Source organism: Glandiceps talaboti, chromosome 2, assembly GCF_964340395.1.
Source record: "Glandiceps talaboti chromosome 2, keGlaTala1.1, whole genome shotgun sequence".
NCBI lineage: Eukaryota > Metazoa > Hemichordata > Enteropneusta > Spengelidae > Glandiceps > Glandiceps talaboti.
Genome location: NC_135550.1, coordinates 29699042 through 29723951, shown reverse-complemented (window position 1 = coordinate 29723951; position 24910 = coordinate 29699042). Strand labels below are relative to the sequence as shown.

General features: G+C 35.8%; 3 protein-coding genes across 5 annotated transcripts; 1 reads left to right on the top strand and 2 right to left on the bottom strand.

Moving 5' to 3' along the window:
- Positions 1-158: 158 nt before the first annotated feature.
- LOC144448158 (uncharacterized) lies at positions 159-14342 on the bottom strand. 3 transcript variants are annotated; one of them, XM_078138314.1, is made up of 15 exons: positions 14154-14342; positions 13294-13391; positions 10692-10861; positions 10289-10370; positions 9831-9976; positions 9307-9403; positions 8701-8779; positions 7055-7128; positions 6462-6692; positions 4979-5491; positions 4249-4312; positions 2976-3036; positions 2098-2156; positions 1562-1718; positions 159-1035 (listed from the first exon to the last, which is right to left on the bottom strand). In XM_078138314.1, the coding sequence occupies exons 1-15, from the start codon at positions 14250-14252 to the stop codon at positions 929-931; spliced, it is 2037 nt and encodes a 678-aa protein (XP_077994440.1). In that variant the 5' UTR covers positions 14253-14342; the 3' UTR covers positions 159-928. The 3 variants fall into 3 exon arrangements, 2 of the variants coding, with proteins under 2 accessions (XP_077994440.1, XP_077994447.1); XM_078138321.1 differs by having other exon boundaries at positions 4979-5488; XR_013482081.1 differs by lacking the exon at positions 159-1035 and having other exon boundaries at positions 1643-1718; positions 4245-4312.
- Positions 14343-14947: 605 nt separating this feature from the next.
- LOC144453479 (uncharacterized) lies at positions 14948-17604 on the top strand. The gene is made up of 2 exons (XM_078144790.1): positions 14948-15095; positions 16856-17604. Exons 1-2 carry the CDS (start codon positions 14968-14970, stop codon positions 17391-17393), a joined length of 666 nt encoding a protein of 221 aa, XP_078000916.1. The 5' UTR covers positions 14948-14967; the 3' UTR covers positions 17394-17604.
- Positions 17605-19952: 2348 nt separating this feature from the next.
- LOC144453498 (E3 ubiquitin-protein ligase TRIM56-like) lies at positions 19953-23062 on the bottom strand. Its single transcript, XM_078144808.1, has 2 exons — positions 21298-23062; positions 19953-20889 (listed from the first exon to the last, which is right to left on the bottom strand). Exon 1 carries the CDS (start codon positions 22882-22884, stop codon positions 21325-21327), a length of 1560 nt encoding a protein of 519 aa, XP_078000934.1. The 5' UTR covers positions 22885-23062; the 3' UTR covers positions 19953-20889; positions 21298-21324.
- Between the last annotated feature and the right edge of the window lie 1848 nt (positions 23063-24910).

The following is a 24910-nucleotide window of genomic DNA, read 5'->3' as shown; positions in this document are numbered from 1 at the left end:
ACAAACCAACTGTTTTAAGTAAATTACATCATTCTCAAATTCATTATTGTTAACTATCGGTAACAGAATTATGATTTTTTAATTACTATGGATAAAAAAGTGAAAACTCTACATGAATTCATAGCCTCATTCTTTTAGAAAGAGAAATTTGTTGCACAGTATTTTTGAACTGTTTAAACACCCTGTACACATGTAAAAGTTATTTGAACTTTGAAGATACACTGGTCACTGGCCAGTATGTGTATGTTAACAGTGAAGATCTACTGAATAGTGTGTACGTTAACAGTGAAAATACTCTGGCCAGTATGTGTACATTAACAGTGAAAATCCACTGGACAGTATGTGTGTAAACAGTGAAGATACACTGTGCCAGTATGTATGTAAACAGTGAAGATACACCGCGCCAGTATGTGTGGTAACAGTGAAGATCCACTGGACATTATGTGTGTAAAAAGTAAAGATCCACTGGACAGTATGTGTGGTAACAGTGAAGATACACCACCAGTATCTGTGTAAACAGTGAAGATCCACTGGACAGTATGTATGTAAACAGTGAAGATCCACTGGACAGTATGTATGTAAACAGTGAAGATCCACTGAACAGTATGTCTGGTAACAGTGAAGATCCACTGGACAATGTGTGGTATAATGAAGATACACGGCACCAGTATGTATCGTAACAGTGAAGACACACTGGCCAGTATGTATGTAAACAGTGAAGATACGCCGCACCAGTATGTGTGGTAACAGTGAAGATCCACTGGACAGTATGTGTGTAAACAGTGAAAATCCACTGAACAGTATGTGTGGTAACAGTGAAGATCCACTGGCCAGTATGTGCTTGATTTCTCTAATTCCAACCACATGCTGGCAACCTTTGTATCATATCTATTTAACAACAGACTTCTCTAATTAAAGGAGTTCCATTCTAGTGTCTGTATCTTGGAGGTGTTCTTGACCGTGACCTAGAGCGTGACCTTGATCTGTATCTTCTTCTAGGTGGTGGGTCTTTTGGATGTCTGTCTGACCGCCATGCTGTTTGTAAATATAAGGAAAATAGGTTATCTATTACATAATGGACATATAAAACAAGCAAGACATGAATAACGATATGTTAGGAAAAACTAAACATGAACCAATCAAACACACTACAATGTTAAAAGTACATTTTAATGATACACATAATTATAATTCTAAGATTCTTGTTTGTAGGCATTCCTGAAATTACATTGCTCTACTCAATACTGGATAAAAACTATGCAAACTAAGTTTACGTGTTGTTAACATTAATATAACACTAATATAAATATTTTGGTTTCAAAGGGGAGGTAGTACGCAAGGAATGATACCAGATTTACATTCAGAGTTTTCTTAGGCATTTCTGCTACACACTATTTTTATATATCATTTAAGTGTAGTATTGTACACATCCTAGTTAACTATGCAACTAATATGCACAGCATACATTAACTTTGTACTTGGTGGTAAACGTAGACAAGATGACACTCGAATTCTGAAGTCATGACTTTTATGAAGGAGCTTGAATATTCAAAGACTCTACCTCTTCTTGATGGTGGAGGTGGTGGTGGCGGCGGCGGTGATTGTGACTTTGATCTGCTTCTTCGCCGAACATGTATGTATTCATCTTCATGTTCTCTTTTCTCTCTTTCCCTTCTTCTAATTTTTCTGGCTATCTCTCTTAGGTCATCATCTCTCTCCTGTAATCATGAAATTAACCTTGATGTGTGATGGTCAACAAATACTCAAATTCTTTGATAAAATTTTAAATATCATTAAATTTATCCTGATGCCGGCAATAAGCCTCTCTTTCTGAAAAAAAGTATGATCGCGTTTGGTAACACATTAATAAATACAGTCCAGGTTTATCATATTGTTTGCTTTCACTAAGTAAATTATATATTGATATTATATTGAAAGAGGTTATCAAGGTACAAAGAAGGCACAGCCTATAAAATTTGTTGTACTTGCAGTCACAAATCCTATATTTTCTCTCATAATGCTGGCATTTGCCCTCTTTTTGTATGTCTCATTTTTCAATAATTTAAATGAAATGAGAAGATTTATTTTCTATTATACCATTCTTTCTTGTTCCTTTTCAACTGTTTTCTTTTGTTCTTTCTTCTTGTCAGCTTTATCTGCAGGAACAAAATACTAACATTAAGTCTCTACAACAAAATCATTTTACAAGACGACATTAAATGATCGGACTTGGATGGTAGATTTTTTATCATCCTAAAATTGAATTGTGTCGTAAACTTCACTCTGAATTTGAATGAATTGCCTTTATTTTCAAGAATGATCGATGTAAGAGTGCTTTTACATTTTATCAGACATGCTGTACTGAGCGAGAGGTAAAAATCAATACTTTGTTGCTAGAGAAGTTATAATGAGTAGTACAGAGCATATTCATCAAAGCCTGTATATGTCAGAAGTATGTTATTGCTTATAACATCACCTTTCCACACAAATTGCCAATTTAGCTCTTTACTTTTATTCTGTTCTGCATCTACAGATAATGTAGTGGCATGCCATATTTTGAATTGGCTTGATGCTCTAAGTATGTCTACCGGTAAATATATTTCTTTTTAAAAGTAATGTTTTGCATTAATAATGAATTCAATAGTTCTTTTGACCATAATATCCATTATCTCACTGAGACTTGCTGGATCTGTGGTTACTGAGCAACATCACTGGTAAATGGCTGAATGGAACACTATATGACTTAGACAGTACAATACTAAGTGTTGTTCAACCCTATCAGGCTTCTGTGTGGTAGCTAATAGCATGGCATGAATGTCGTATCTTACAGACTATATATATGATATGGCTAGAATTCTTTCATTCATAATCTCTTCCTTTATTATTTTACTGAGGTCTATCCAATTTAAACATCAATGGTCTGCTATTTCTCGTAAACAATGAAAGAGCAAGATATTTAAACTGAAAATACTTACATTGCTTGTTAAGCGCCAATTGCATTTTCTTTTTGAGTCTTTCTTGTGGAGTCAATTTTGGCTGTGAAAGAAAGACAGATAAAGTAAGTGGCTGTATGTACAAAAACACATTTCTGAAATGCTGTATGGACTAAGAAAACATGATGCATTATTAAAACACAGTACCTGACAAGTTTACCTGCACTGTGCTATAAAAACAAGGACATAGGGCCAAACCAGGTATTGAAGAAAAATATATCTATGCAACATCTCCAAAAATTTACCATCTCTGATGTCATATGTGAAATGTTTTAAAGCAGGCAGCTCCATATATATGTGATACACATTTTTTCATCTGACTTTTGAACAGTGTGAAGATAATAAACAAAACATACACACACACCCACACACAAAGTTGACTCAACGAAATTAAACAAAGCCAAAAATTAAAAAAACAAGAACACTGATAAGTAGTATTCCATTCAATATAACTTATAGTGACTGCTGAGAATACAGTATTTTCATTTCTTTTTAATTTTTGTGTTAATTCATCCTAAAATACACACCACTCTTTGCTTGCTTTGATACTGTCATACTTATCAATCTAGTTCCAAGTGACATGAATTCTAACAACTGATTTGCCTTAACTACTCTACAAGGAAGTTTGACATAAGGATGAAGGACTATCATGTCAGATTTTATTGCACATTTTAAATAATAATAATATACTCCCTGAACAAATCCACAATTTAAAAGAAGTATACAAAGATTCTCTGATTTATGTACAAGTTTACCACTAAATCATAGACCCTCCACCAATAGTTGAGGTTCTATGACTAAATCTATACTATATACAGCTAAAATACAAAATTACACTTATTTATGACTTTGAATGTGAACCTTAACCACACTTGAATGTGTTAAACTTCTTGTAAAACATAGCTATTATAAACTACAACAAAATATGCCATTAGCACTCAGTTAAAAAGAATTCACCCAGTTAATAAAAACCCAAGGTAAGATGATTTGTCCATTTCCTTTTCATAATTGAAAGACAGCAAATGGCTAGAGGATGAAATTACTTGTTATTAAGATTAAGGTGGAAATTGTTAGTGTGCAATGCCTTCTCTATCTGCAAAACAATTGTGAATGCTTTCTACATTATCAGTGTGTTAATTGCTTTGGTTAGTAAATTATTATACATTCCAGGGATGGAAAGACATAAAACCTGGCGCCAGACTTTTATGAAGACTACTCCAAAATAATGAAAATATAACAAGAGATTCTTACTGACTTTGGTTGCAGCACTAGCACTAACACTAGCACTAGGGGATTTTATACCAACACTTGTCTCAGGTCTGAAAGAGATAGAAAACAAGATGATAGAAACAGTGCAAATGAAAGTTAATACCATAACATGAACTCAATTCACTCATATTGTATGCAGTGCAGATAAAATCATACATTCAGTGACAGACAAAATATGATATTTACTGACAACAAATGGAGGAATGGCCTACTTGGATTATTCAGTTGATTGATTGTATCAACATTATTATGTCATTCTTTGTACAACACAAAAGTTTACCTTTTCCTTTGTAACTAGTATGTTTTACATGGGAAGCTACATTTAATCATCAACATTATTGCCAATTTCAGATTTCAAAATATAATGTTCACATAATAATGGTACAACATTATAGAACAGTGCAAAGTTCTTACTTTACATCTACATCATAATTATTCTGGTTCATAAAAATCATTCATATCACCAGTTTCCTTATCTATACATCCTCCATTATGTAAAGTAATTTGCTCTTTGTCTCTTTTCTTACAGTCTTTTAGCTGATTGTTGAAAGGTTCCATTTCTATCTGTCAGACATGTTATCACAAACATTCCTATATATTTCATTCAGGTAAAACAGTGGATAAATTTGAAGTCCAGATAGCATATTGAGGTAGAACAGTGGATAAATTTGAAGTCCAGATAGCATATTGAGGTAGAACCAAAGACATAAACTTACACTTTGAGTTTGGCAGTGACATCCTCTTTCTTCTTTACAGGTGATTCTTGTTCTCTAGGAGTCGGTTTATTTGTGTGATCATCATGTTTTCTATCTGATCTGTCTCTTGACTCGGCATGTGAGTACCTATGATGGTCATGAGAACGCACATGATCATGTCTGTCCCTTGACCGTGATCGGGAACGACTAGAACTAGAACTTGAACTTGAATACCGCTTACTTTGAGGACGTAATGGAGATCTTGAACGTGACCTACGATATCTGTCACGTGACCTAGGTGGACTTGATCTATGTGATGGTCTCCTAGAATAACTATACCTATCATTCTGGTAATGGCGATGGTGATGATAACGATGGTGATGGTGATGTCTGTCCTGAGATCTTGATCTTGAATATCGGTGGTACCTTCCCCTCGACCTTGATCTTGATCTCGATCTGGAACTGTATGAAGAACCAGAGCTTGAGGAAGAACCACCACTACTACTGCTACTGCTGGACCCTGCTCGTCTCCTACTAAAACAGAAATAACCAGAGGTCAAACTTGGTCATCTTAAATGACAAATACAACTTTTAGTGAAACCTGTAGCTAAGTATTTCTTATCTTTATCATGTACAACAGATAATTTTAATGATAGGTAATCAGATTTAGATTGGTAGGTATGTTATATCATACACAAACCAACTTGTACACTTCAATCTGAATATACAAAAATCAATAGAAAAGAAAGAAAGGGGCAAAATAATAAAGGATACTAACACATTTTTTTGAAGTGAGTAATTCTTAGCTGAATGATAATTAATTGAATGCAATTTTAATGTTGAAAAAGTACTGAATCTTGATGGAATGAGCAAATGTTGCCCCTACTAGAATCACATATTGGAATTAAAGCTTAGCCTAATACACTACAGTAGAGGCTTATACACTTGTAGCATTGTCTTGTAACTTCAGAAACACATTTCACACATGTTGTATATTTGTATATGCACTTTATGAAGTTGGATATATGATGTGTTCCCAACAGAAAGTACATTTATGTCAAGAAAAATATACCTCTGTGTCTGAATAACTGATAAAGTCTATACATTATACAATTTGGCATGAAAATACACTTTTGTGAAAGTCTTGACCATAAACACTCTAAAGGTTATTTTTCTTCGTTACTTACCACACGTGCATTCATTTATCTATGCAACATTGCTATCTGAGGGTACTTTTATTTCAAAAAGCTATTATGGATTTGTTTCTTTCAAAACATCTCACCTTTCCATCTGCTATTTATCAAAAGTTCATTGTTCTCATGAAGCCACTGCTGTGAAAGTTTGTATTTTGAGGGTAGATATCTCGATTTATATTCAAATGAACTCCCTTCTTTATTACAGGTTGTGGTGATGCATCCTTCATAAAATTCTTACTTTCAAGTCATTCCCCTAATGAGCAGACCTACTCAATGTTTAAACATGAAAAAACAAAAGAGCAACCGACCGGGATTTATTGCGAGAATCTGACACTTTATCTTGGTGTCGTTTTGTTTCAGGACGGTTCACAGGACCAATAAGAGATGCAGCTTTCTTGGCTACTTCCTCTTCGTCACCAAAACTTGTGATGAACTGAACTTGGCCTGCATTTTCTGGGGTTCTGGATCGACTTCGAGATGACGACCTAGAGGCTGAACGCTTATATGGTAGGTATGTTGGACTGTCTCGCCTCGCATAACTGTCAAGATATGGAAGAAGTGCAGTGTATTCACATGTCCAAAACATTGTGGCAGAAGTTGCAAACTACAGCTATAGATATAATACATCTATCTAGCACGAAGAGTTCTTTTTTAAAATTATTTTGAATTCATTTTGAGTGTACCCTGCAACACAAAACATCCATTCAAACACAAGAATCTGATCAAGTTGCAACTGATAATTTGTTGAACCAAATCCTAAAACTTACCAAAACAGTCAATATTTGATGTAACTTTCACATTAAAAGATTCCAGTCTTTGCCTTTGGTATTTGGTTGCAAAGTGAGCTATTTTTTCATAAATACAGATAGTTTAATAAAAGCACATCCTGTCAACTGCTTACCTTGGTGGGCTAATTTTTCTACCTTTCAATCTCTTCTCTATCAAAGCACGTCTTTCCCGTCTCGATTTCCGACCCTACATATGTACATACAAGTAATAAGAGTAAGACTGGCTAATAACAAAACTTTAATGATAACAATTCACTTCTTCAATAAAACATTGTATATTCAATTTACTGAAGAATTACATACATTCCAAAGAAATTGTTGCTTAACTTTTATTGATATAGCTTAGTAAATAGAAGTCTAGGAACAAGTCTGCATCAATGGAAATTATCATGTCCCTCACAAAACCAACTTTACATCAATGATTTAGATGAACAGGTTACTTTGAGGTTATGTAATCTGGAAATTGTTGAAAGTGATTAATTACCATACTTTAGGTATCTGAATTCAGTCAAAAAACTATAATTTATAAAGACACACTCTAAAACTGCAAAGTAGATTGATCAGATAGTGAACGTGGATGTTCATGGAAAGTCTACATATCAATTTGTTCAATTGTGCTAATGATCAGTTGAATCAAAAGCAACCACTTCTACACAACAAATCCTTCAGCAAAAAACACAGACTGGTTTGGACCAAAGTGGTTGGCATGCAAGTATTGTATTATGAAACCTTCTAATATAGTAATATTGTAATTTGTGATAATTATTTTTTGATCACTACATTTGCCCTTGCTGAATAAAATCACATCAGCATACACATACTACTAATTAACTACTTTTAACTTGTGTAAAATCAAATGCAAAAGTATTGCTAGAATATCTAAAACTTCTTTTTCAGTCAACTATGTTGACGTACTGAAAACACAAACTCACACCAACACAATATTACATTAAACATTCTGTCTGCCAAGCATTGGACACAATACAGCACAGTGTAGAGCTTATCATGCTGAAGTCAAGGTAGATTTTACTCTGCCTGGTGGTCACCTCTATAACACGTACACTAATAAATGACTGCAGTGTTGAGGAAACCAGGCTTATCTTATCTCCTGTTGGTGTTACATTATACTTCTCTTAATATCTTTGACTTATACATAAACTATCCTATACTATGCCTTCAATATCACTTGACATCTTCCTTCTCACTGCCTTGGCTTTCAAAGGATGATAAACGAAGCCCTACAAACACCTCAACCACAATCTATCACATACTACAAGTCTTTTATCCCAAAATCACACTTCATTTAGCACACAAAAGATCAGATCATTATGCTGTGAACAAGTTTCAATCAGACATTTCTGGAATATACATACAAAAAGACAGGCTAGAAAATCCTGCAAATTTAGAGTTGATTGTCTTTTGACCAAAAACCAAAACAATACATTTACTTTGCATACTGAGAGCAAATACAAATTTTCATTTAGACATTCGTGGAATATCAGTGTTCTGGCCAAAAACACATTTTTTATGCCCCGTCCAACACTATCATATGATAATTTTTCTTTGATAATTTATCCATGTTACATCCCTGCCTAGTATCAACTTACTAATACATATTTGGCAAAGTCAGGGTCTTTAACTTTAAATCAATTACCTGGTACGTACAAACAACCTGATAGACCTTTTATCATGCTTATAGCATAACTCAGATCAGAATTTCATGTTAACTTGGTTAATAAAATGTTTTTAAAAAACTTACCGAATACATTGCTTTTTCTTCCTCCTCTTCTCTGGCTCTTTTCAAAGCTTCTGCTTCTTCCTTATCTTTTCTCAGCTGCCTATTGAATGGTATAACAATTAAGTCAATACATCAAGACAACTCAGTGATCAGTAACACCATTTGTACTTATCAATTAAACCATGAAAGGAGCATCTTGGGTCTTATGGCTATTATAATATTAGTTTCACATTAACTTCAGTGGTTTGGAGAATACTCATTCTTATCAATAGTGCCAAATAATTACAAGAGGGCTTTACATCTTTTACTTTTTTTACTTTATTCAGAGAACTCTATCATCTATGTGTAAAGTCACAGAAAGAATAGAATGTAAAATATATATAACTCCAAAAGCTGAAAGTAGCTTCCAATTTCTACTTGTCAGGACATTTACATCTCCTTAAGGGTCAGACAGTATTTCAACATACTATACAAAGATTAGTATGATTTCACTCTCACTTTAACTTTGCTGATGGCAAACACACGGAAAGTAAAACCTCAATCAATAGCACTTTTGTCTGGACTACAAGGCACATTTTGAGAAGGAATCCACGACACATTGATTAATACTATTGTACATGTACATACCTCATGTACTCATTTGGATCAAGTCCAAAATTGACTCCACATGCATTCATGTCAACTATTTGTTCTTCTGTAAGGGCATCAATGTCTATATCCACATCTGATGGTAAGAAGATAATTCATTGTAAACTACAGGTTTTAGAAAGGACTAGTGGTTCTTGCATGTTGTATACCCAGTGGCATACAACAATAGATGCATGAACACAGTGACGTCATTGTAAAATACAAGTTACGGAAATAGAAATCACTAGTGGTTCCTGTACACTCTCACTGGCACACAACAATAGATACATGACCATATTGTAAACTAAAGGTTACAGAAATCATAGTGGTTTTTGCACGTTGTATATCCAGTGGTACACAACAATAAACTACAGATAAATTCACACATAAATTATGAGTGAGAATTCATCAGGTCTGTTTTTAGCTTCATGGCAAAATAAACTTCTCTTCATAGAAACCTTAGTTTGTTTTGTATCCTTAAATACATCAGTTCATATAAATCAACTTTTGAATTCTTTACTTACCGATATCCATATCACTGTCAATATCATCATGTTCTTCTTCATCTTCCTCCTCAATATCATTTACGTCATCTTTATTGCCCCCTCCAGGATCTCCTGTGGTGCTATCATCATACACAAATCCAATCATAGCTCTCTCTTTGGCTAACCTACAAAAAAAAGTAAACAATACTTGTAAAACCGCTGCACTGAGATTTTCAATTGCACTTTCTTTACACCTAAAGGCACAAATTTTGTGCATGAAAATGAAACTGACAACCAGCTAACTGTCAAAATGTGCTGCGATAAAAAATACTTATGAAAACACTAGTCTATGAGTAAACAATGTCAAATACAGTACATGTAAAGATGATGTTCAAACTAAAAATTAAGACATCTTCTGATCTAGCTCTTTAGAAATCAAGCAAAATAACCTGTATAATGTGTACATTTCATGTGTTTGAGAAAGAACGAAGGCTTACTTTTCTTTCTCTTCATTTCTTTTCTTCTCAGCACCATATAATTCATCCAAATGAATCTGATATAGAACTTGTTCTTCTGTCACTGTAACATGAATAAATTTGGAAAATTGTTGAATTCACAAAAAAATATTAAGGAGTTACTGTTGATTCTAATTGCTATGCTTCTTCATGTAAGCAGAGTTCATTCAAAGTGTGAACAAATACATATAAGCACTAAATAGTCACAAAATCATGCAAGGAAAGGAAATGTTGAGATTTAACTACTGTCATGAAACTCCTACTAATTCCTATTATGTCATATAATTCTCTGTGTATTACAGTACACTTTATAGATATGTCATGCCGACAACTGCATAATACTCTTCTAGTATCACATGCCAATAAAACAAAATGATTTACATACTTCCAGTCCAGTCATTTTGAACTAACGTCCTGTAACGTTCATAATTGCATTTTTTCTCCTCCGTATCAGGATCAATGAATGGTGATGGTCTATAATCAGGGATATAATCAAGATGTGCTCTGACATCAAACCTGTCAATCAAGTTGTTGGAATCTCCTTGCCATGGCATCCTGTATGATATAGAAGACCATGGATGTGTCAGATTTCATCCACTTTGTATAATATAACACATTCATTCAAGATAATATGTCTGTAACTGTCTTTTAATAGAATCAATGCTTAGCTCCCTATATCATGATTAGTAACAAATAACATATTACACTTGAACAATGAGAGAGAAGCAGTGTAGAAGCAATATCTAATGCTGTGTTTTCTCTTACTTTCATACAATTGCATAAAAAATAGCTCTCAAGACTCCCATGGGTGATAACGTCAGTGATACACAATCTTCACAGTGGTGACATGATATATACTTATTTGATGAGCACTACCATAAATAGGTATTGAGGCAAATCAAAGCACGCTTTTACTGAGGACTTAAACCCTGTCACAACACTACCTCCAAATAAAACCAACCACTAATAGAGTATTTTCCGTCTCGCGGCAGATCTCGCGAGATATGCAAATAACCTAGCAACGGTTGCTACGGAGGTCAAGCTTTGCGGAGTGGCCATGTTGTTCATATGAAAGTCAATGCATTAGTCTGAAAAAAAATACTACCGTTTGTGACCATCTACAATCCTAAGTCATCATGGAAGACATTGAAAAATTGAAAGTACACGAACTAAAGAGCATGTTGCGAAAATATAGCGTGTCAACATCAAGTTAAAAGAAAAATACGCCAGTGTCACACTGTCATTATATTTCCGAACTGACTGTCATTTCTGGGAATACGTTGTCAGTGCCAAACTTATGCAGCATACTAGATGGCTATAATATTTCAATCTTGAGAAATGGTAATTAATGACAAGCAAAATCGAGTAGTTTTGATTATTAGTACACATGTACATGGTGGAAACATTTCCCGTCACCAATATTCAATATAAGTATATTAGAATGCAATGCACATGAAGTGTGGCGTAGTACTACTACACATCCACCAGCCGTAAGCCCTTATGAACCGTTGACATTTACGCTGTTGACAAATACGGACGAAAGCTAAAAGTCTTACACATTTTTAGAGTGCCAATGTCCCGTTTCGGTCCTAGAGTTCAGAATTGAAAAGTTCTTAATTATCGTCACAGATCGGGAAATCATAGTCAGTTCCTGACAATCGTATTCCGATTTTACCACATGTTATCTTCATACAACAATATCTACCAGTCTAGTTCCCAATGACCGTATTCCAATTTTACCCTACCTTAATAACGTAGAGTAAAATCGGAATACGGTCGTCATGAACTAGACTAGTACTGTATGAAGATAACTTAGAGTAAAATCGGAATACAATCGTCAGGAACTAGAATTGGGAATCACCGGCGATGCGTGAAACACGTGTACGTGTCAGCCATGTTTATACTTGAGTTCGATGAACATGTTGTAGAACTCATAGTCCAAATTCGTAAAATAAAACGACATAGTATCTCTAAATTTTAATTTTAAATGCATATATATAGCTCATTTATAAATGTATATGATAAAATCAAAGACAGCGAAAAAAATTCTCAACCGATTTCAAAGTTTTTAGCGGACCCTGACGAATTTAGCTGACGAATTACGGACTAAGAATTACATCATTGCCAACTATTAACAGCACGTTATACAGTAAAGTGATCGCGTACACGTTGTTGTGTTGGTTTTTAGACGACGCTACGCGACGTATAAAAAGTCTATGGAAAAGTTATGACATTGTATCAAATTTTAGACGTTGTTTAAAAATAGGAATACAATATTCGTGACCTGACATGCAAGTTTTCAACCATAGGGCCTGCGATCCTCGAGTGGATCCAACTCTAGTAATAATATGTTCAAGTTCATGTTGAAACTGTCAATCTCAACCGCTCTTCATCTGCGCCCAGACGGCCAAAAATCACCGTCACGTCTGACGGCTAGTTATGAATTTCACATACGCACATCGTTTTTACAACCATACTTTAAAAGTTTGCTTCCCTTGATCTATCATACCATGGAAGTATACTTCCATGATCATACGTATTGCACTGTACGTGACGTCGAGAACAATGGTGTTGCTAAGCGGTTGACACTTCAGCTTGACCACCCGAATGTGGTTGCTATGCACTCAATGGCGTCTCCCGCGAGACGGGTAATGGTCTATTATCAGTTACAATGTCTTATTATAAGTGAACAATTTTAAGCGAATGTATCTTTGGTTGCTTGATGAAAAAAAAAGTTCCAGTGGCAGCCAGGGCAGGTTTATGTATTCAGTTAGTATCTGATAACAGTTCAATAGGAAGACTTGCATGACGATCCGTCTGATAAGAGATAAAACATCAATGAAAACTCTTCAATGTAATGTGCTGATAAACCTCAGCCTATACAACAGCTATGACCCAGAGACTTGGTCACTATGTGGTCACTATCACAGAATGCAGTATGGTATACTGTGATGGTGGCCATATGACAAACAACAACTTGTTCTTACATTGTCCCTGGTCCTTCAGCAGCTGCTGCTACAGCTGGATCCAGGCTTATCTTACAAGTACGTCCATGTACTCTGATAAACTGTGTTGGATCAAGTCTCTGTGAAGAAAAACACCATTTCTTAATAATTCACATGGTATAAAAATGGACATCTCCAATCACTGAAATTACAACAATATACAGTAGTTACACCTACATTTTAGTCATACATTGTACTCTGATGTTTTGACACTTGTTATATTCTTAAACAGTGGGATTATGTTGTTGTGTAGTTATGTTATGTCATATTATGTTATATGGACTTATTTAAATTATACAAACAAAAGAATGTTTCATCAAATATGTAGTACTTTGTGCGTGTGTGTGTGGGGGGGCGGGGGCTGTGTGTACTGTATGAATGAATATAGGCTTCGAATCATGAGCATATCCCTGATTTTTATAATCTAAAATGAGGAGGCGGTGTCCTACACATGCCCCCATTATCCATATGGAGGTTGCTATGGTGGGAAAAGTCTAAATATCTCGCGTTACGGAATATGGCTCATTGCGATGAGTTTACTGGGACGTCCAGTGGACATGGTATACGGACGACAGAGTCGAAGGGGGGGGGGGGGGCACAATGCACGTGTTGAGATTATAATATCAGACGACTCTACGACATTGCTGAATCTGTTAAGGTAAACAGGCTGATGGATGGACATTTATATAAATGGCAAGCATTTTAATATACACCCTCCGAGCCCGTATCAGGAAGAAAAGTTCACGTACGTACATCACTGTCGAGCTGTCCCCCGGCCCCGCAAATGAGTTAGACTTTGGAGTACCTGAAAGCTAAAAAGAGGCTGACGACTAGCGACTTACAATTTTTTCGTAATACTCTCTTCTTCTTTCAGCTCTTCTTTTGTAGTCAACCATCATACCACGAAGCTTCCGCTCCTGTTTCCTAGCTTCGTGCCACATTTTGTTGCAGGTTGTTTACTTGATACTAGACAGCAGATGGTATGCCAGAACGAAGAGTGCTTTTATGTCTAAAGTGCGCGCTAGGAAGCCATTTTGCCAGGGTGGTGACAAATGTACTTCACGAAGGACTACAGTATTTCGCTTGAAGAGGGGTGTACTTTTAAAGTAATTATAGACCAACTCATTCTTAGACAAATTTTCACTTTTGAAAACAAACCCCATGTTACACCACAATTCTTTTGACGAAATCGAAAGAAAATCACCTTGGTAAGTTTTGTCGTTTCTGAACAGAGTGAACATCGTTCAAAAATACTCGCAAAGTGATAACGTTCGACCCCGTTGAGAAAATGAAGACATCTAACCTTGTTCCCGTATCGTATAATTGTGCATCTAGCTTATTCACCATACATTTTTAAAGATGTGTATTATTTTCCTTATTGTGCCTTTTCACAGTATTATATCTATTTTACAATAGTACTTGTATGGATTCATTTGTTCGTTTTCTTGAAAACATATCCATCTTTAGGAACTTGCATCTACAACAAGCAGGCGGAGGTGGCAGCCTTTCTTTTAGATAGCTAATACAATACCTAATATGATTGGTTAGTTGAAATCTACACGAGGACATTCAAATACAGGCGCTGCCATTGGATGAGAATCACGTCACCTCATTGGGCACGAATGAGAAACGTGATGATGTCTGCAATGAAAACGAATGAACATTGGAAATTTCCATGTATGGGTTTGCATGACGAGCGGCCGGACACGACTAAAGTTCGATGCATTACTGCTCGAGTGTGTGCTGTCGTCGGACTGGAAATATCGTTCATCTACCTCGTTTACGTAAGTGTTGATTGAATATAGCATTTCGTCATGATTATCCATTGGTGTTTACTGTAATTATCTGTCATATCGTACTGGTGGTTGTCAAAAAACACTACTACTAACTACTAGTAGTAAGAAGTTTCATGATCTACGAAATATACACATGATAGAACATGACTTGAATTAACGATGCATCATCCGAAGTAGATCTGGTGCTCCGCCAGACTAAATGATTGTGTGCTAAACTGAAACGTACATTCGGCTACGGGTATATCGAAATCAGGGTTGTATGTATTATTGTTGGGAACATGACGTTTCTTTCGTATCCATAAGGCCATGTACACTCTACACGCATAATAAAGCCTCAATTATAACGCCGATGGTACAGGTGACACGCCCCGGCCGGCCCCTGCATGCAGGAGGCATTGAATCAGCTAGGTTTTCACAGCATTTGATCATGGTTTGAGTTTGTGACTCTGACCTGGATCTGTCGGCAGAATTCTATTCAAAACGGAATTACGCTAGCCCCATTATAACAGTTCTAAGTCCATGGTAACACATGGCTCTGATTCTGAAATACTAGTAGTTATGATTGATCCAAATAAAGTAGGAAGTGATTGTCAATGAAATTAAAGTCGTTAATTTATCATCGAAATTAATTTATACAAATTTAGAAGCAAATATCGTGACTATTGTGATTTGTGTTTGCCCATACAAACTAGTACATACTAGTACACTTGACACTCTTGGTCATAAACTCATACATAACGTCATAAGCAAAGTTCAGTTGACAGTCAGACCGATAATCTAACGGTGACGGATCATTCCATCCCAATTTCAACTGGTCCTAGCCCCAATTTCAGTGCATTAGATTTCTGGGCTGATTGTTTTTTTCAGTATCTGTTAACATTAAAAAGGTCTGGTTTTCCTACTAAAACGAGACAGGGATAAACCAAACTGAAAATTCAGTATATTGGATACTTCCGTGATTGGATGTATAGTGTTATTTTACGTCTTAGTATTGGAATGTCTTTTAAAGTTTTATAACTAAAATACATGCACGCATATGTTCATGTTGCAAAGATCTGCAAATTACTTCACTATGTGATTTTGAAAGCATGGGAAGAGTTGAAATTAGGACAAAGTGAATCGCAATCTTCAGTATAACAGTACCACATATTTTGCATAATCAACAGTTATTATTTGGAGTTTACCCTCTAGGCTCTATGTCACCACAGTTTATTTTCTTTTGTGTTGATTGATTAGCTTGTCTGCTGCCATTAGAAATGGTTCTCGCAAAGAAAGCAGATTTGTTTAAAACTACCACACAACACATCACAATTTGCAATGTAAGTTGGATGCAATACAAAAGCAGAAACCAAATGATAGGCTATTTACACAGCATATTTCCAGAACTTTTTCCAGGCCTTTGTCAGCAACACCCACACTTGAGAATAATCTGAGATCTACTCGGTATACCCAAGTCAGACTCAGTAGGTACACCATAGTCCATTTATTACAGATGCAGGTTTCCTGCTATTTTCTCTAATTTTCCCCATCAGGCCATATCTCTTGAATGTAAACCTAGTCATATTGATGTACAAGATAATTTTTGACCTTTCACTTTCAGTTTTACATGTGTTAATCCTTGAAATATATCAGACACAATAATTGTCAATTTTGTGGGATCATATTTTTCCATTCACCATTATTAGCAAGCAAAAAAATCTTTCCAAAGTTTCTAACTCTCCTGTGTGTTTTCTTTTTTATATATACAGGCTCAAGGTGTATATATCATCTTTTAACAAAAGTTTGTGGAATTTGAAGCTGAAGATGAAGATTCAAGAGCAAAACTGCTGTGAAACCCTTTCTAAACTTAGAGTTGAAAAGCGTTGCAAGAAAGCACGACAGTCAGTGTATCCAACTGCTCAGAGTACAAGGATGAACAACAGTACCTGTGTTTGTGGTGATTCAGGCATGCCTACTCCAGAGCAATCTCTAGTATGGCAAGGAATACCTATTGTAAATGACTCGTATCCCCTTCAAAGAATAAATCGGATAATATTAAATATTCCTTGTGATCAGGAACAGACTGAGAACTTTTTGGTATCACAAAATTACTGGACACCAGAGGAAGAAACTAGAGATATGCCAAGTTTAAGAACTTCATTGGCCCACCATGCAAACAACGACAGCACCGATGACAGTGATAGTCCGGACGATGAGGTGGTTGAACTCAGACAAGATTTCAATTCATGTAGGGTAACCAGACCAAGTCCCACAAGAACAAATCATCTTTGGGACTCTGAGGAATAGATGCAGTATTTGTATTGAATTTGTCAGGAGTCATGGAAAAGATCTTGCCACAAAATCATCTCAATTGAATAATTTTTGGGACCCAGCTTTTCCCAGATTAAAGAATGAGAAGTGTTGCCATCAGTAATGGAGATCATGCACCATATTCAGCAGTGAATGCTGATGTATATAATATGTATAGATAGACTTATAAATTATGTCACTGTGCCATCCAGAGTAAAAGATTGTAACTCTTACTTTGGTAGTGAAATAAAAGATTATCAAAAAATAAATTCTATATGGTGTGTAGTGTCTGTTCAGTATGTCTTGTTTTCTTGTGATAATTACACATGAAAAGAATGCAGTAAAGTGCCATGGATACTCTATTCTCATCACTATCACTCTCATTGAAAATCTAAGGATATCAAGTTACTGCAACAGCATTTGACTTGTAATTTTTACACAAAAGTGACAAAATATTTCTAAATGTGCAAATTGAAATTAACATTGTGAACCTTGTGTTAACATGTCAAAGTGAATGACTTGTTTGATATTGATATTAAAATTAGGCAAGTGAGCTTTTTGTTCTTTCAGCGGAATTCCAAATTTTTCACTTTAGGCATGTTATTGTAAAAGGGAATATCATTGACTCTGGTAAAGTTGGTATTGTGGAAAAATGTATGTCTGGCAGAAAATACTCCAATTAACACAGTTTATCTGTCTACAGCAGAGTACAGTTTGTTAATTAGTGGCACAACGAAAACAATTTCACTTCAATAATATATTCATTTAGTGTGGGGTTCAATTGTGCTCTTTACACTGATAATGTGTGTTAGTTTGACCAGTTTGTTCTATTGTCCACCACCATTGTTGTTGTTGTTGTTGACTGACAAGCCTTCTAGTGTGTCTCTCTGTACCTATTCCCCTTTATGTTCCCTTAATAACATCCTGGTAGTGTACAGAAACATTTGCATTGTAATTCATAGTGCAAATAAAGAAAAGAATAAAAACAAGCACACTGGTGAAAATGACTGCAAAAAAAACACCAATAAATAACATGTATCTACATGTAGTTATATATATATACTATGATGTTTGCCTTTTTCTAATAATTTGCACAGGGAACACCTGAACACGCATACAGCAAAAGATAGAAATATTAAAAAACAAAAAATATTTCCAGTTTCCAATCTTTATGGCTTATAATTTATTATGATACCATCAACTTCATGTATGTGTTCAAGTTATACATTTCTACAGTTTATCAAACCATAAACATCAAGTTTGGTACCGTAAACTTTCATAAATGCAATTTCTTTTCTATATGAAAATGCCAGTCACAATTTTGTTTGATATGTCATTCATAGAAATGACATTAAAACACCAAATACAAAAAATTGTGTGTTTCTGATAACCTAACAAACATTACCCTAGTACCGAACCATATTATCTTTGCTTAACCAAAAAGCTTGCTTCACGTTTTTACGGTTAGCCCAGGACATCACCAGGATATTTGACATTTCATTATGCGACGATTGTATGTTAAAATATATATGATAAAATGTTAAGACCCGTCCACCCCACCGCCGGCACCGGTCTATAAAATGAGGTGATAACACACTTTAATCTGATAACCAGTCCTAGCTAAACATGTTTAAAGATAACCTCGACGTCGCACTTACAAACTTTTTAGATACTAATTTACCATTTGAAAAATCTCTGTTCAAAATACATCAAACGAGATCAAAAGTCGAATTTATGACTAATAGTTTCCTGTACAGGTGCAGTCAACGAAGCTGTTCTTGCAAAAAGCTGTTTTTACGCATTTTTTTCCAATCGGTAGTGGGAGGGGAGCAGACAAGAAATATTGCGGCTGGGAAGTGCTGAGATTTTATAAGACTAAGTACTATTGTGTTTAGACAAGTCGTACAAAAGTGAATTACACTGACCACCAGTGCATATCATTCTTAAAAGCGTGCTGATGTGTCTGTAGACGATATCTTGATTTCTCTTTTTTCGAGACTGTACAGTGGGCTATTGGCCAAAGTACTCATTGATTAATAAACATTATTATTATTATTATGTGTCTGTAGAAGAACTGAAGTTGATACTTTTCATTAGAATTAGTTTGTTTATATTATATTATGTTGTTGTTGTCATCATCATCATCATCATCATCATCGTCGTCGTCGTCGTCGTCGTTTTTGTTGTTGTTTGTAAACAGAAATACCTTTAAGTTACTCTAATAGATTTTAACTTTTGTGAGCCAAATGAAAACTAAAAAAACAACGTTTTGAAAACACATAATATACCAATACCGTCAATACGCAATACTTTTCTCTTCAATGAATAGTCTTACATACAGATACATGTATATGGCGAGGACGACACAACAATCTATTATAAGGTCAACATTAAATAGTGTCATTCTCTTCGTCCACACTCAGTGTCCTTGAAATTAAAAAAATGACAAGTTTTCTGCTGGATTATCAGATACACAAACTATCAAAGAATACTTAAGTAAGTTAAGTAATGACATCACAAATAAACTATCAAAGAAACGTAAGTAATGACATCACAAATAAACTATCAAAGAAACGTAATTGTTTAATGGCATCACAAATAAACTTCAGATGTATCGATCAATCAAAAACTCTCCTCTAAAGAAATTTTCTGTATTACCATTCTATTACGACATACTGTAAAATAAAATAAAATAAAAACAAAGTTATTTACTTGTCACTTGACTATATCCTAACGATGCATCATGCCCTTTACTGTTCATCAAAGCTGACATGTCTGTTTAAAACAGTGCAATGTGCATATGGACGACATGGTCGGACCATGGATCTATTATTATCAATAACAGATCCCTGGTCCCACTCGTATATGTACAGACTGGTACTGTGTACTTGCATACGTGCCAGTGCAGTGGTATGTACAAAGGTTCAATCGTGAACTGATGTCATCACGTCTGCTCTAGTCTGGATGCCAACGTGTAAATCATAACGATAATGTAGAGGAACGAGACTACGTCTGCTCTATCTGGAAGTATCGAACTGACGTTGTGAAGTTATACAAGGCCTACCACATCACAGACAAGACAAAACTTTGCTTGTCTGTGATGTAAATAGTGGTATAATTGGTGATTTATACTTTCCTTAATAAAAGTGTAAACAAATGTGGATATTTGTCGAATGATACATAAATGTATGATACGGTTATTTCACATTTGCTACAATTTATGACATCTCGACAGTCTCTACAATACGGTTACCACTGCCCAGTCTGTAAATTGACATCTGTCATGTAGTAACTTCTGACCTATACATAAAATCTACTAGTGTTCCGAGTACATGGTTATATTTTGTCAGAATGGTGATAACTTGCACAACAATGGTTTGAATTCCGACATCTCCATGTGCAAAGGTCACAAGGCTCAATGGTGGTCAGTTGTATGACGTGTTACCCTAGTTATCTTCAATATTGAGGATATCTCCATACATGGAAACCCAACCTGTAAATAATAAGCGAGTGGAGAAAAGGGTTATCTTAAGAAAAACACACATAAAAAATAGCGAGAGAGAGAGAGAGAGAGAGAGAGAGAGAGAGAGAGAGAGAGAGACACACACACACACACACACACACAGACTGACTGACTGACTGACAGACAGGGAGAGGGGGGTTCCAATATTTTTTATTATGCTGTCATCCAAATGTAATGTCTTGAAGTCTCTTATTTTGCTGTTATAAAATAATTAGGGAAATGTTACATCTGGAATCAGGATGTCATGAAGTATAATCGTATATTTCCAGTTTGTTTTAAACTTTGGAAATCGTTGTTTAAAAACTAACTTGTAACCATGTGAACATATTTTGTTGTTGTTTTCTCTATGATTACAGTAAATGACAAACATATCCTCACCAGTATGTACAAAGTGTATATACAATTCTATTCTCCTGGCTTCTCTTCATTCCCTGTGAAGACAGTCGACAAACCTGACCAACCTGGCAAACGTCCCCACCAACCAGAGCTTTTGTCGGATTTTCCATCATCACTACTCTCGCTCTCTGATCTGGATTTCCAAGCCATCGGTGGAAGAACTTCAAAGCTGTAAGGAGAATCTTTAACGTGGCGGTCATGAACGGTCACAGAAAGCGTGTGTGTTCCCACCATATTGTTTACTAGTCTCACCATATACGATTTGTCATTTCTGGTTCGACCTTCTCTCTCGATTGTCTCCAACCTGGCTTTTCGTCCATTCGGTTCGGTCAGCTCTGCAACCAAGTCAGGACAACTCAACAACTTCTTTTGTACATAGTCTATTGTCTCTATGGTAACATACAATTGTTTACCTACTTTAACTGTCCTCTGTAAATCTTTAGTATTGATGAGTAGCTGAGATGCAGTCAGAGAGACACTGATGGACCCCAGCTTTCCTTTCTGACCAACTTCTTTCGGAACGAAGTGAGGAAATGCATCAATATCATCTGGAGATTTGACTTCAAAGGCGTTGAGCTGATCCAAACACATGGTAGTTTCTACGCCGATATTCATCAGCTGTGATGCATTACCATACTTCATCAAATTTTCAACAAAGACTCGGGTCTTTGTAGTAACTTCTACACCAGACTGGAAGCGATCAATTTCGTTCTGTACATTCTCCTTAACTTCGTCATGTCTGATCCTCAATTCCTCGAGAAGTTCTTTCTCTTCCTCCTTCAACCGTCGAGTGAGTCTCTCGATGGCTTCTTCGGTGCGTTTCTTGATCGCATGTTGTTGCTCTGAGTAACGTGTGGTTGCAGTCTCAGAGATTTGTTTTGCCATCTTTCCAGCTTCGTGGATCTTCCCCTCGGTCACCAGCAAGTCATCCAATCGTTCCTCTAAAAGGCCGCGGAATTTTGCAGCCGCTTTCTTGAGCTCTTTGTGTTTGTGATCTGGTATGCGATGACTGACCACAGTGCATTCAACACATATTGGTATCATACATGTCTGACAATAGAACTTTACTTCACTACCTGGATGGGTTGTACAGTATACCGCTGGCTGAACCATTGCGGGGTCTCTGGACTTCGCAACTAGATACTCTTCGTAAGGGAGTAGGCGATGGTTTTTCGTTGCTGGGATTTTCCTGTGTGCTCCAGCACAAACATTACAAATATCAAGCGCACAATCAACACACCTACTTGTCAGAGCTCCTTCTTGACACCCATCACAAGCTTTGTTTGCATCTTTCTTTCTCTGTTCGTTCACCACCATATCCAAAATACTATTGAGGAAGAAGCTCGGTTTCAGTTGTTCCACTCCACCGCCGGGTATTGGACATTCCTGGCGGCATAGCGGGCATCTGATCTTGGAGGAATCCTTGTTTATCAATTGAATGATGCATGGTTGGCAGTATGAATGTAGACACGGTAGAATTTTTGCATTATTGTATCGATCAAGGCAAATGGTGCAAGTGAGAAAATCTTCCTCTATGTCGATGCGTGTTACTTGTTGTTGTTCAGACATGGCGGCCAGTCACTATCATCTAGTTCCTGTTCTTGCTATGACCTATTGTGCACACAGGCATGAAAGGCTATTCAACTGAAAGATGTGCCTATACTTCCGGTAAAAAGGATTATGCCTGTCCGGGCCTGTCCCTTTCAAAGGTTTCGTGGTACCAGTAAAAGTAGATATTGTCCATCAATAATACCATACGCATTCGGACTAGTAGCCTCTTTATCAGGTCTTCATATCAACACATACTGCGCAACAATAAAATTTGCACGGCTTACCAACCAATCAGGACACGAAAATATGATGCAAAGTACGGGTCGATACCTACATCACAATACCAAAGGTTATATGCAACAAGTCACTCACGTGATACTATGTATATGTCTCTGAAGCTTTAACACGAAGGAGGGTATTTACAGTTATATAGTTATGACAACATTTCTAACATGTGCCTCGGGAGGAAATTGAAAAATTCAGTCTTCATTGTTGTTTGGTTCAATCAGCTAGTGAGTTCTATCTACGACGAAGAAGAAGGGGGTGGCTTAGGGTTCTGTCAAGCTGTGTTTTTTCTATGCTATTATGGCATTCTACAATCGTATCATTGTTGAATAGAAATGGCTGTGATCAGAACGTTGTTTATCAGTCGTATGTTCACTAAGAAAATGTAGGAATTCGAAGCCAGGGTATAAAATTTCTCCTTTTAGTTTGCATTATGCATTATGTCCATATCATGCCAGATCGAACCCAGGTGATTTTTTTATCTCTTTTTCTGGCGCAAAAAATTGACATCCCTGTCGACATATAATATTTAACTCTTTATACAGTTTCAAACAAATCTTCAAGTACAATCTACTGGTGCAGTATAACTGATCAACTGTATATTTGTAATTTTAATCGTGTGTGCATAATACATTTTATATTTTGAGTCATATTGTGTACCTTGCTGTGAATTTCTATATATAAATATGTGAGGGGACAGGCCCAGACTAGCTGTAAGCTATTTTCTGACTCGCCATTTACCCACTGTTGTATTTATTTGGGGTAAATAAACTGCTTATAATTATGATTATCATATCATCATCACCCTTCTATACATTATTATCAAGGTTATAATGAGTTTTCCAAAACTTTCCAAGACATCCACGTGTTTGCTTTTCAGTTTCTTTGCAATTTGAAACCCTAATACAAATTCATACTTGACAATAATTTTTAAAGGAATACAACTTAGGTTTACTGATATCTAGTAAATGTTATCAAAATTTGATTGAAAATAAAAAATCAATAACATTTTTATCCGAGTGTAAGTTTGGTTAGTTAGTGTGGTTAATAAATATGGTGTTGTTACATTTAATATTGACAGCAATGGGGATGGTAGAGGCATAATATCATATAACTCACAACCTTTATAGTGTTAAACTCTGTTTTCTTACTATAATTTGATTTGGAGCTGTGGGTTATATTCTTTCCTAATCAAACATGTCTTCATTTTTTTCCAATTGCGCCTCCTTTATATTAATGCACAATGTGTGTGAAGTGCGTACCGCAGTAGACATTACTTGGCAATTGTTCATAGACTCTCTACCTCTTGCACTTTGAAGAGATATGTAAAATCAACAGTTTACATTGATGCGGAACGAAAAATGGTGCAACACTGTTTATATATCAATGGATAATATTGCATTCTTTGTATCTATTTAACTTGTGTACATCATTCAATTCATGGCTGCTCTTTATATAGAATGTTGTGAGCAACATGGGTCAACATTATATCTCTTGTTCTTGAGTTTTAAAACTACCTAAATTTGTAATACATAATCTAACCAACACATGAATAAAAGTACATCGCCGACTGCTATTCTCACTTAAAAAGATACTGCCTAAAAAGTTTTGGCAAATTTACTTCAAAAGACCCTTTAATATACGATATTCACATCAAAATGTTTCTCAGTGATATTTGTGAGCTCCTATCACAAACAATTCCTTTCGTTTCCTTATACAAATACGACAAGGACAATAAAAACATCAGTCTGCTAACAAG